Genomic DNA, 11,760 nt, shown 5'->3' on the forward strand with positions numbered 1-11,760 from the left:
ATTTTGAGTATACACTCACCTCTAGTGGCAAAAATCCAGTACTGAACTAAACATATGAGCAATAGATTAGTGATGTTAACACAAAAAAGAGGTGGAGAGAATTGGGGTATATATACCACCGCTTATTAAGTTGAAACAGCACACATCAAATAAGAAGATCCAGACGCAACTGCAATCAAGTAAGAGCAACTTTTTAAAAGCATATTTTGTATTCGTTGTACTTCTTAAGTAATCTTGCATTTTCAGTATAGGCTTATTGAAATGATCAGTACTAAATTCTAAAGCAGTTTATCTGAAACAATCTTCTCTTTTATACCAGTAGGTCAGCAAAAATGTATTTTTAAAGCAATAATTGTATGATGGTGCATAAACAGCTTTACTCACATTTAAGTATCCTAAAACACTTAAGTACATTTAAACTCCTCTATTTGCTCTTCGTGTGTATAAATTTAAGAATGTTGGGACATTAGGTGAAAGCTTGATTTACTGTCTGTACATAATGCTTCATCCTGCACGCTCCTAAATGATCATGTTGGTGTTTGGGTTTCAGGCGGCTATCTGAGTCTTTTTTTAAAAGATCCGAATGAGCTCTGTCTCTTTCACACATCTTTAGTTCAGCATGTCACACACTGTAGCTGCAGCCAAGTGCCTCCTGCCTGTGCTGGTGCAGATGGCTGAAACGCCACAGTGTGTTGAAACAGGGAGGCGTGTTCAGGTGATGGTGTAAGCTGTATTGTACTGTCGCACAGATCAAGGCTTGTGACTGAAGGCTACTGGAACAATTGATAATGACAGCGTAAATGTAGTTATTGTGTCATGGAATGGAATCACTCCATGACATCCATGACAGTCATGGAGTCATGAAATGCCCCAGGCGGTGATGGGTAATGCTCAAAATGTGTCACTGGCAATTCCTGACTGTGCATTTTTCCCCTTTTCTTAATTGTAATTTCTCTTCATTAGCATGACAACAATGCCACTCAGGACTCGTCCCTTGATTGGACGTTTTGCATACGTCTCACCGGAGTGGGAGGTTCCAAAGCCTGAAGTGACATACCGGGTGTGCAGCGTCAATGACATTACTGGTGAGAGTGATGAGCTTGACCACTGGCGTGATGGACATTGACAGAAAAGCCACCAGTTGCTGCATCATGGAAGTTGTAGTTCACAAGGCGTAACGTGTGGAGCACAGTGATCAATCATGTTGACTTTGGGTATTATTGTTCACACCCATTCTCCCTCCATATCTCCCTCACTTTGTCACTCTCTCTCTCTCTTTCAGAGCGTCCATTGACAGTGCGTGCTGTTGACCTCCTCAAATCCAGAAATGGTGTGAATCGTCAGGAGCATCACACAGACCGTTTCTACGGTGATCAGCTCATCATTCGCCGAGGGCAGCCATTTCAGATGTGGATTGAATTCTCACGACCTTTTGACCCCAAGAAGGACAAACTACAGCTTCAGCTGAAACTAGGTGAGTTCAGGGGCGCAGATGGCACTGGGGACGGAGGGGACATGTCCCCTCCAGATTTATATTGACCCCATCCGAAATCTAGCATCTACAAGCATAAACGTATATATTGTACAGCTTGGTCCCCCTCACTTCAGTATTTCCATCTGCGCCGATGGGTGAGTTCTGTTTTGATGAGTGACCTTGATACCCATTGTGACGCGCAGCGTATCTCTGAGCGAACAGGAGGGGACACAAACGCTGTGTAGAGTGAGATTTATTAAGGGCAAATCCATTAGAAGAGTAAGAGTCATGTCCAAGAGTCATGTCCAAGACCAAACTAAGGGTATCAAATCAAATCAAATCAAATCAAAGTTTATTTGTATAGCGCTTTTCACAACACATGTTGTCACAAAGCGCTTTACAGGATTTAAAAGGTTAACAAAACTATGGGTCCAGAACCCTAATGAGCAAGCCAAAGGCGACAGTGGCGAGGAAAAACTCCCTAGATGGTGGGGAATAGGAAGAAACCTCGGGAGAACCAAGACTCAAAAGGGAACCCATCCTCCATTGGGCGGCCCGTTAACACACAAATTACACAAAATACAGACAAATACACAAGTCACACACAAATCACACAATCAGACTAAGTAGAGTAAAAATGAAAGTTCTGGGTTTTGATATTGTCACTGTAAATGTCTGTTGATGAACGCCAGGCTTTCATTCCATGTCGGAGCAGTGATGCTGGTATTGTAGGCTCCGACTGCAATGTTACTCTCCAGGTGAACCTCGGAGAAAAGATACGAGATGTAGTAACTATGTAACAGATTAATCAAAGGCCAAACGAAACAGATGAGTCTTTAATCGAGTTTTAAACATTGAGACTGTGTCTGAGTCCCGAATAAAGGCAGGAAGATTATTCCACAATTGTGGAGCTTTAAAAGAAAAGGCTCTTCCACCTGCTGTGATCTTTTTCATCCTAGGAACAGTTAATAACCCTGCGTCCTGTGAGCGAAGTGAACGCGCTGGGTTATATTGTTCAATAAGTTCACTAAGATAGTCTGGAGCTAAGCCATGCAGCGTTTTATATGTTAATAAAAGTATTTTATAGTCAATACGGAATCGAATTGGCAGCCAGTGTAATGACGATAGTACGGGACTAATGTGATCAAAATATATATAAATACTTTCACTTACCAAGCAACACATGGAGCTACTAATGACAGGCAGAGTAACAATTAGTCAAGGGCATGACCAAAACATGGAGAATATAAACAAAAGCACGTGTGACAAAACATCGATTTGAGTGACATGTGGAGGCGGGGCCAGATGACACCCACATGAACCTGATGAAGCAGCCCAAGAGTTATGTTGGTATCAGATGCCCAGATGTCATATCTGAACATGTGTATGTATGTATATTATATATATGTGTGTGTATGTGTGTGTGTGTGTGTGTGTGTGTGTGTGTGTGTGTGTGTGTGTGTGTTACAGGTCCAAATCCAGTGATATCAAAGGGCACACTGGTGATTGTGCCTTTTGTTGATGAGTTGCACAGTGATTCCTGGGAGGCCAAGATTACAGAAACAAAAGACAACAGGATCAAACTGTCCGTCAACTCCCCGCCGACTGCTGCTATTGGTCGATATGAGCTCAGTGCGGTGATACAGAACTCCAATGGGAACACAACCTTGCCTCGCAATCCTGACAACGATATCTACATACTGTTTAACCCCTGGTGTAAAGGTACGTAGTAAGTGAGGGGGAAGGAAAAGACGGAAGAAAGTCATGGAGTGGGCTCATGCTTCTCTATTCACCGCTCAGCCAGACACGCGGCGCACCCTAAACTGTGTGCCTAGAATGTGCCTGGAATGTCTTTTTGGTCCTATCTTGAGGGTATTTTCATGCAGGCTATACCCAAAGAGAGGTCAGGAAATTAGATCAGTTGAGCTCACATCTTTCACTCAGTTCCACATAGTCCAACACCCTCTTTTTCTCTCCTTCAGATGATACTGTGTACATGGACAATGAGGACGAGAGGAATGAGTATGTTCTGAATGATGTGGGGAGGATCTACATGGGAACATGCTATCAGATTGGGAGCAAGCCATGGAACTTTGGACAGGTATTACCCATCAGCCCCTGGTTCCTGCAGTAGTGTACCACATTGGGATCATTGGGCTAGGTTTATACTTGACCGGCGTGAGGGTCTGCGCGGCAAAAATGTCGCAATCGCGGTGGCTCCGACCAAGATTTTAAGTCTTCAATTTCTTTTTACCTTTAGACAAAGTGACTTATTGACAAAGTGACCAGTCCAAAGTACTGAACCTGATTCTCGGATAACCTTCAGTTCAGGTTTTCAGGAATCTTTGAATCATGCATGCATGTGTGTCTCATTCTGTGGACAGTTTGCTGAAGGGATGCTGGCCGCATGTATGTTCGTGCTGGAACTGAGTCGGACCCCTGCATCAGGATGGGGAGACCCCGTTAACGTCAGCCGAGTGGTGTCTGCCATGGTGGGATCACATTACCCAAACACTAGACATGGTGGGACTGAACTGGGCCATAACTCTCTACAATTTCTCTGTGACAGGTCAACTCTCCCGACGACAACGGCATTCTGGTAGGCAACTGGTCAGATGACTACAGGTTCGGAACTCCACCAACCGCTTGGAACGGCAGTGTAGAAATTGTGAAGCAGTTCCACAAAAGTAGAGGAATCCCTGTCAAATACGGGCAGTGCTGGGTCTTCTCTGGGGTCACCACCACAGGTACACTACAACAGTCTGTGTGATTTGTGTCTGTTTGTATCTATTGTGCACATATTCTAGTGGGATATTTTGTTCTGGGTTTTTGTGTTTTTTCACTGCACCTTCATACCTCTCTGAATAACTCATCCTCTTCCTTACTCCTTATGCCCCCCCCCCCAGTGTTAAGGTGTTTAGGTATCCCCTGCCGCAGTGTCACAAACTTCGAGTCTGCCCATGACACTGATATTTCCTTGACGATCGATGTCTACTATGATGAGAATATGCGGCCAATCAATAAATATAACAAAGATTCTGTATGGTATAAGCACACTTTTCTGACTTTCCAAATTTCACTACAAGGATGTGTTTGCCTGAGACATATGAACACACTGATGTTAGATAACCCCACTGTGATGTCATATGAGTTATGAAAGAGGATTGCATAACACCAAAACAACTTTACTATTAACAACTCTAATTAGTCAAAATTAATATTTCTTGCTAGAATTTCAGTAGTATTTTCATATACTTTGTGTTTACTTTACTCCTTTTACTTTTTAGTTTACTTTTACTCCACGTTAGTCTTTGTCTTTCGTCATTCATGTCATTTGTGTCTCATTGAGTTTCTTGATTCTGCTGTATATTTATACTCCGTGTCCTGAGTCTTTCCTCGATTGTTGTTGTTTCCTGGTTCTTATTTTCCAAGAGTTATATTTTGCATGTTCCTTGTTCCTAGGTTGTTGTTTTGTGTTGGTCCCTTTTTGTGCTCTTCTCCCCACACTCTTTGCTCTGTGTCCTTATCCATGACAATTCTCGTCACTATTCGTGGTTTGTGTAAGTTGTTGCATTCTCCGTTGTGCTCTATGCCCCATGTTCTAGCCTAGTGTCATTATTTTATTCTTCCATTTAACCTGCACCTTCGCTCTAGTCTTTTGTCCCATCTTGTTGGTTTTTTACTGTTTCGCTTGGTTTGTGTTTCTTATTATCATTATGTTTCCAACTGTTTCCTTCACTCCATTCCCTTGTTTGTTATGATTTTTGTGAAGTAGATCTGGTTGCCTATGTGTTAGTTTCAAAGTGTGTATATATGTATACAGGAATTTTCACGTGTGGAATGATGCCTGGATGGCCCGTCCAGATCTCCCAGCTGGGATGGGCGGCTGGCAGGCTGTTGATGCCACTCCTCAGGAGACCAGTCAGGGGATGTACTGCTGTGGCCCTGCCTCCGTGGAGGCCATTCGGAATGGCCAAGTCTACCTCAAATATGACACTCCATTTGTCTTTGCCGAGGTTAGTCTGTTTGGTCCTGTTTGTTCACTCCGGAGTGACTATATGCATCTATATATGGTCCGTTTCCATTTTGGAGGAAATTTGAGCGCACCATCCTTGTATTTCCCATTGCGATGTAATCCTTGCTCTCAGCTCATCCAGTTTGGATCATAACTAAAACTCACACGTTGGCTAGCAGGAGGCTGGGCACCGGTGGCCGGCTAGAGGGAGCTCTCAGCCTGGCATGGAGCCCACCTCTCCATGTGCTCTATTGTGCTTTATTTATATTGTGCTAGGTATTTATATTGTACATCACGAAGCAGCTATACAAATGTATGGGTCTCTCCATCACAAACACTCACTCTGTCTCGCACACCTGGGTTTGAAGGTTAACAGTGACAAGATCCACTGGAAGATGAATGCTAATGGCACCTTCGCTCCACAACAATGTGAGAGGAGCTGGGTGGGCCAATTCATCAGCACCAAGGCTGTGGGCTCAGACCGCAGAGAAGACATCACACACCTCTACAAGCACCCAGAAGGTAAAAACACCGCCCATACACACACACACACACACACACACACACACACACACACACACACACACACACACACACACACTGTTAATTCCATAAATCACTCTTCTTTGGCCTCTCTTTCTCATCATCGATTCCTCTAGGGTCCAAAGAGGAACGAATAGCTGTGGAAACGGCAGTTCGTCATGGCTCAAAGCCGAACACCTACTCCTGTGCCGTCACCTGTGACGTCACCATCGGGATTACCTTGAAAGAAGAGGAGCCTACAATAGGCAAAGATGCCAAACTGTCCATCAACCTCAAGAACACTAGCTCTGAGCTACGCACTGTTTCACTGTACACCGAGGCAGGTGTCATGTACTACACTGGAGTGTACAAGGCCACAGTACAGAAGGATGACATCCAGATAGAGCTCAAAGCCAATGAAGGTGAGCGTGTGTGTCCTTGATATAAGTTCCTCTAGTTGTTTAAAGCAGCCATAAGGAAGTAGGGCTGTGTTTGAGGGAACTGGCGTGCACTCCAGAGTCTTTTCAGATTCTGATGAGGACGCTCAAGTATTCCCTGTTCTGAAATACCTTCGCTTTGGTGGAAACAGAGAGAACACTAAAACCTGTAATGCTGTTAATATTCATGGATGCACTTTGGATTATGTCAGATTTGTGTACTCTATTCCAGTATGTTTATATTAATTCAGTACAATTAGATGAATGAGCACCAGGTCATTTGTGTCTGTCCTCACCCCTCTGTAGAGAAGTCTCTGGAGTGGACCCTGCCGTACGAGCAGTACAGGGGTAAGCTGGTGGATCAGGCTGCAGTGAAGCTCACACTGTCTGGCCAGGTCAAAGAAACCCAGCAGATTCTGGCCACGCAGTACGTCTTCAGGCTTCTAACACCAGAAATCGTCATCACTGTAAGTGCTAAACCTCCCATCCCACATCTCTGACTACAAACTGCCCATCTGTCTGGGTCTTCATCTACCTAGCAGTTACTGCACTAATATGTTTTAGTTCTGTTGAAGGGAGGTAAATAATAACAAAATAATAAATTAAAAGCCACTTTTCCAGACATCAAGTCTTGCAACCCACCAAGAACAAATGTATTACACAGTGTTCAATGATGAGAATGTTATGACCAGGCTAGGGACTTTACAGAGTTCTCAGCAGGCTTACAGCCATTTTACTTTAAACTTGGGGTTATTGTTTTGTCAGAGGAAATTGCTGGGCTCCTTTACACCTGACATGTGTCCATGTGCTTCTGTTTTACAGCCTGTTGGCGACGCTGTGGTGGGAAAGGAGATGGAGGCTAAAATAACATTTAACAACCCCCTCCCACATATGCTGAGGAATGTGAAGTTCCATATAGAAGGCCTGGGACTACAGAATAACCGATTGATCAACTATGGGTAAGTTACTAATGCAGTCCTACCGGTGTCCAGGAGGTGGTGCCATAATACTACCAGCAGCATTTTACAAACGCCCGATTACAATGTAGAACAACTGGCCATTTTTACTGCATAATGTCTCAGGTTTTGTTGCCAGTGATTTTTACCCAAGAAATGCTCAGTGCTCAGGGATTTGCTTTTGTTAATTAGTGGTTTTCATTCAAGCATTTGGAAAAACGATTTTGCACAGATAGGCCACAATTCAAGATACCATTAGGCCTAAACCAGACTACTACTAAACTACAGGAATCGATTTAACTACCTAGTATTTCAATTAAACAGACTCACTTAAACAGGAATTAAACTTTTCCCAAGAAACACATATAACGATTAACAAGTGCTATCTGCTGAGTTAGTGCTCATTTTACTCAGTATTACTGTCTAATTTCTGTTGTTATTCATCACCAAATGTGAGGCACAAATGATGCACCTCTAAATATGACATTTCCAAATTCTCACGTTCCCTTTCAGCAATGTGCCTGGTCTTGGTACAGTAACCGTGACAGGAAAATTCACCCCTACACTGGCTGGACCGCGCAAGCTTCTGGCATCTCTGGACTGTCAGGAGCTCACGCACGTCCACGGCATCGCCGACATCGACGTCAAGTGAAAAAGCTTTTTGAGTATGCTCTGACCCCTACAGGCCAAACCCAGTAGTGAGCTTAAGATATGGTCAATAGCGCTTCCTCGTTTATGAAAACAGCACCAGCATACTTCACGCTTGTTTTTTTTTTAACATACACAGATGTGCTTTTCATGGATATGTAAACAAACAATGTGTGTATCCTAGCTGGGGACATGATTCCTTCATACTATGGTGTTTGCTTGTAGTGCATTATTTTCATTGTTTATCATAATTAACATAATTAACTTTATTACATTGCTAACATCAAGCTTCTCGATTGAATGTGATACCACTGGGGTTTTTAAATGGTTTTCCTTATATATACATGTGTATATATAGACAACTCAATAAACATCCACATTTAGCTACAACACTAGATTGATGTTCCTACTTTCAGTCATATGAAAAATCACGTTGTTGAACTTGTGACTTGTGAGTTGAAACTGAATTAACAATCATTAATAAAATAACTGAAATTCATTTTCTCTGCTAATTGTGGTGGTGCCCCTTTTAATCTTATCAATTTCGACTGCCTGTTAATTAAAGTGTTCATAACACTACAGTATTTTCATCACAAAGAAATCTTGAAATTTGGTTGGACATGTCAAATGAATGTAGAGCCATTGGGCAGCATGGTGCTTTAAGGGACCTGACCTAACTGAGCATATTGATCACTGGCCAAGAAAAGATGTAATCAATCTCACCAAAATTCACTTCAGTGGGAGTGTTTAAGCAGTGGAGACATTTCACTGAATATAAACAAATACAGAGTCCCTTTTGTCCTATCACAGTCACAGTTTTAAAACTCTGAACACAAATAGCACAACATCTGTCTGCTTGAATGGCGCCATTAATGAATCACAATGAAGCACGTTTTAACATGTTTAAACAACCTTCAATTAAATAAAGAACACTGTCACATATAGCTCTACTGCCACTTGTCAATCTTATGTTTTGTTTTTCCCTCCTGTCTGTCCTTTCCTTGTTTTAGTTTTTACCTTGGGTTTTTAGTGTACCACGCCCCTGTTGTTGTTATCCCTGCCTTTGATCAGCGTTGTCAGCTGTGTCTCCTATAGTTACTCGTTATTGTCTGTTCATTTAATCCCTGTGTTATCCCATCATGTATTTTGGTATTGTGATTGGCTGTCATAACATCAGCGGAAAGTCGAGGAGCTGTTGGACTGTTTACGGTCTTTTGTTGCTAAGGGCGATACAGATAACCCCATGGCTCTTCCTTTACCAACACGCTGCCCTGATGAATACAATGATAAAGGGCTCACAGTGTAGCCTGTATTTCTGATTCTTAATGTAACAGGAAGACTCCGTTACAGAGTGTGCCTGAAATTACAGCCCGGTTTAATTAAGGGCACCGCCTATAGTGAATTAGTGCACATCACGAAGGGTATTTAAACTCTCGTGTGTTCTCGTTAGCTCGGAAGCTGATTGACGGGACGAGAGACGCGCTCGGGTCCGGGTGGCAAGAGTTATTACCCATTCTCACGGAGTTTCTGGGTGGCAAGAGTTATTACCCATCCTCACGGAGTTTCTGGGTGGCAAGAGTTATTACCCATTCTCACGGAGTTTCCGGGTGGCAAGAGTTATTACCCATTCTCACAGAGTTGTTGAGTGGCCAGAGCTTTTACCCATTCTCGGAGTTTGAGATTGTTCGGGGCTTTTAGAAGCTGACTGGGTGTGTTGTGAGCTGCATACGAGCGGTCGCAGAGGTGGCCAAGTCGCGGGCGATCTGAGTCATTCCAGCTATTGCACGGTAGGGCCGAGCTTGAGCGCAGGCAATGTTTTTAAATGATGTTCGTCTTAGTTAAAGTGTGTTCCTTCCTACAGGAGCCATCAGAGTGCGCGTGAGAGCTAGACCACTGTTTTCTCCCCGTTAATTTTCTTTATAGGAATTGGAGTTTGTTAGTGGCAGACGTGTTTTGTGGAACGTGATTTACTGTTGTGTTTTTATTTTTAGCCCGGCGGTACGGTTGGAGAAAGGTGGGAGCAGAACGAGTGAGGTGTTGGCGGCACCTACCTATTTGGGGTTTATTTGCAGTGAATTTGAGTTTATTTGGAGCGCGTTCACGCGAACGTGTGGTGTGGGTTATTTGTGTATTGAGTGGTTTGTTTGCTTTATTCTTTTAGGTGCGCGCCAACCCCCGCTGGTGGAAGTGAGGTAACCTGTGTTAGGTAGCTGCTCCGGAAAGTCTGTGGCTGTACCGCACGGTGCTTCTTTTTAAGAATGTCCGGTGTTTTATATTTTGTATAATAAATGATCGGCATCTCAGTCTCTGCAGTCCAACAATTTTATTTTCGCTGGCAGTAATCTCGCGCGGGTGAAACGTTACTGATTAGTTTCCCTCTAGTTGAGGGTGGCGTAGTCCAAACTATCCTAATTGTCGCTGTGTGACGCGGTGAGCGTTACATTTTGGCGCAGTCGGCAGGATTAAAAGGCTGACGTGCAGATTGAGTTTTTTGGGTGTTTGTTTATTGTTAGTAACAAGGGGGAGAAAAACAGTGGTTGGCTCCGGAAGAGGATCCGCAAGACGACGTGGACGAAGACATCTTTGTTTTAGAGTGTAAATTGGGTTTTAAATATGGATCAGCAGCTCAGAGAGCTGAGAGAACAAGTTCAGCAGCTACAAGCTGATAATGAGAGACTACGTGCTGCTGGGTCACCTTCTAGTAGTAATGTAGCAGGTGCTGCATTAGAACAGGCTGTTGATCGTTTTGTTTATGTGCCACGGGAGCGGAAGTGCCCCAGGTTTTCGGGAAAATCATCCGATTTGTTATGGGTTGATGATTGGATTGAGGAAGCGCGTAGGTCCATGGAGGTTCGCCGTATGACTAGTGCAGAGCAGGCTCTGTTTTTATATGATCATTTGGATGGGGAGGCGAAAGCAGAGATTAGATTTCGCTCTGAGGTGGAGCGGAAAGATCCAGAGCGTATATTTGTTATTTTAAAGGAGGTTTTTAGCCATTCCCAATCGTATGTGGTTTTACAGCAGCAGTTTTTTCAGCGACGTCAGCTGGAAGGTGAGTCCCTGCGTGAGTATTCCCATGCTCTATTGTCACTGATGGCTGTGATTAAATGTAAAAATGATCGTGTTATTCCAAATTCAGATTTGCTGGTTCGAGATCAGTTTGTGGAACACGTGCGAGATGGGATGCTACGTAGGGAACTCAAGAGGTCCATTCGGTCTAACCCTGATATGTCCTTTTTGGACATACGGAGTGAGGCCATTCGTTGGGTTGAGGAAGGGGATCATGCGGCGACTCCAAGGGCACGGGCTTACTCATGTGACACTCAGGTGGAGGTGCGTGGGGGTTGTAGTCAGGTAGGTCTCGGTGCTTCGGCAGGCGAGTTAATTGCATTAAAAGAAACCTTACAGAAACAACAGAAGCAACTTGATTTGATTTTGGAGCACCTGGGGTCTGGGGTTAGGGCACGCGAACGACTGGAAGTGCCCTCAGTTTCACCGCAACCTCATCGGTTCCAGGCAGATGGTAGACCAATCTGTTCCCGTTGTGATCAGCCCGGCCATATTGCTAGGTTTTGTAATGGTGGGCCTAGGCCTTATTCAGGGAGGGGCCGCCGGGGATTAGCCCTCGGCTCAGGGGTTCAGGGAGCGGCAGCCGTGCCTGAGGCACAGGGAAACTAGTTCCCTCTGGTGTAGAGAGCCATACACTAG

The 11,760-nt window shown here is 44.0% G+C and overlaps 2 protein-coding genes across 2 annotated transcripts; both read left to right on the forward strand.

Moving 5' to 3' along the window:
• Positions 1-21: 21 nt before the first annotated feature.
• LOC143484758 (protein-glutamine gamma-glutamyltransferase K-like) lies at positions 22-8,551 on the forward strand. Its single transcript, XM_076983663.1, has 14 exons — positions 22-179; positions 964-1,085; positions 1,283-1,474; positions 2,945-3,196; positions 3,457-3,575; positions 3,859-3,966; positions 4,044-4,221; positions 4,381-4,519; positions 5,298-5,490; positions 5,858-6,011; positions 6,149-6,433; positions 6,755-6,915; positions 7,271-7,407; positions 7,918-8,551. The coding sequence occupies exons 2-14, from the start codon at positions 965-967 to the stop codon at positions 8,054-8,056; spliced, it is 2,178 nt and encodes a 725-aa protein (XP_076839778.1). The 5' UTR covers positions 22-179; position 964; the 3' UTR covers positions 8,057-8,551.
• Positions 8,552-10,665: 2,114 nt separating this feature from the next.
• Positions 10,666-11,730, forward strand: LOC143484852 (uncharacterized). The gene is made up of 2 exons (XM_076983842.1): positions 10,666-11,104; positions 11,192-11,730. Exons 1-2 carry the CDS (start codon positions 10,666-10,668, stop codon positions 11,728-11,730), a joined length of 978 nt encoding a protein of 325 aa, XP_076839957.1.
• Positions 11,731-11,760: the final 30 nt, after the last annotated feature.

The sequence above is a fragment of the Brachyhypopomus gauderio genome, chromosome 21 (genome assembly GCF_052324685.1).
Source record: "Brachyhypopomus gauderio isolate BG-103 chromosome 21, BGAUD_0.2, whole genome shotgun sequence".
In the NCBI taxonomy this organism is placed as follows: Eukaryota; Metazoa; Chordata; class Actinopteri; order Gymnotiformes; family Hypopomidae; genus Brachyhypopomus; species Brachyhypopomus gauderio.

Excerpts from the sequence above, each read along its gene's own strand:
- LOC143484758 (XM_076983663.1), top strand. The coding sequence starts at position 965 with ATGACAACAATGCCACTCAGGACTCGTCCCTTGATTGGACGTTTTGCA. Across the intron at positions 1,086-1,282 it reads CAGCGTCAATGACATTACTG|AGCGTCCATTGACAGTGCGT; the intron begins GTGAGAGTGATG and ends TCTCTCTTTCAG. Across the intron at positions 6,012-6,148 it reads CCTCTACAAGCACCCAGAAG|GGTCCAAAGAGGAACGAATA; the intron begins GTAAAAACACCG and ends CGATTCCTCTAG.
- LOC143484852 (XM_076983842.1), top strand. The coding sequence starts at position 10,666 with ATGGATCAGCAGCTCAGAGAGCTGAGAGAACAAGTTCAGCAGCTACAA. Across the intron at positions 11,105-11,191 it reads TCAGCGACGTCAGCTGGAAG|ATTTGCTGGTTCGAGATCAG; the intron begins GTGAGTCCCTGC and ends TTCCAAATTCAG.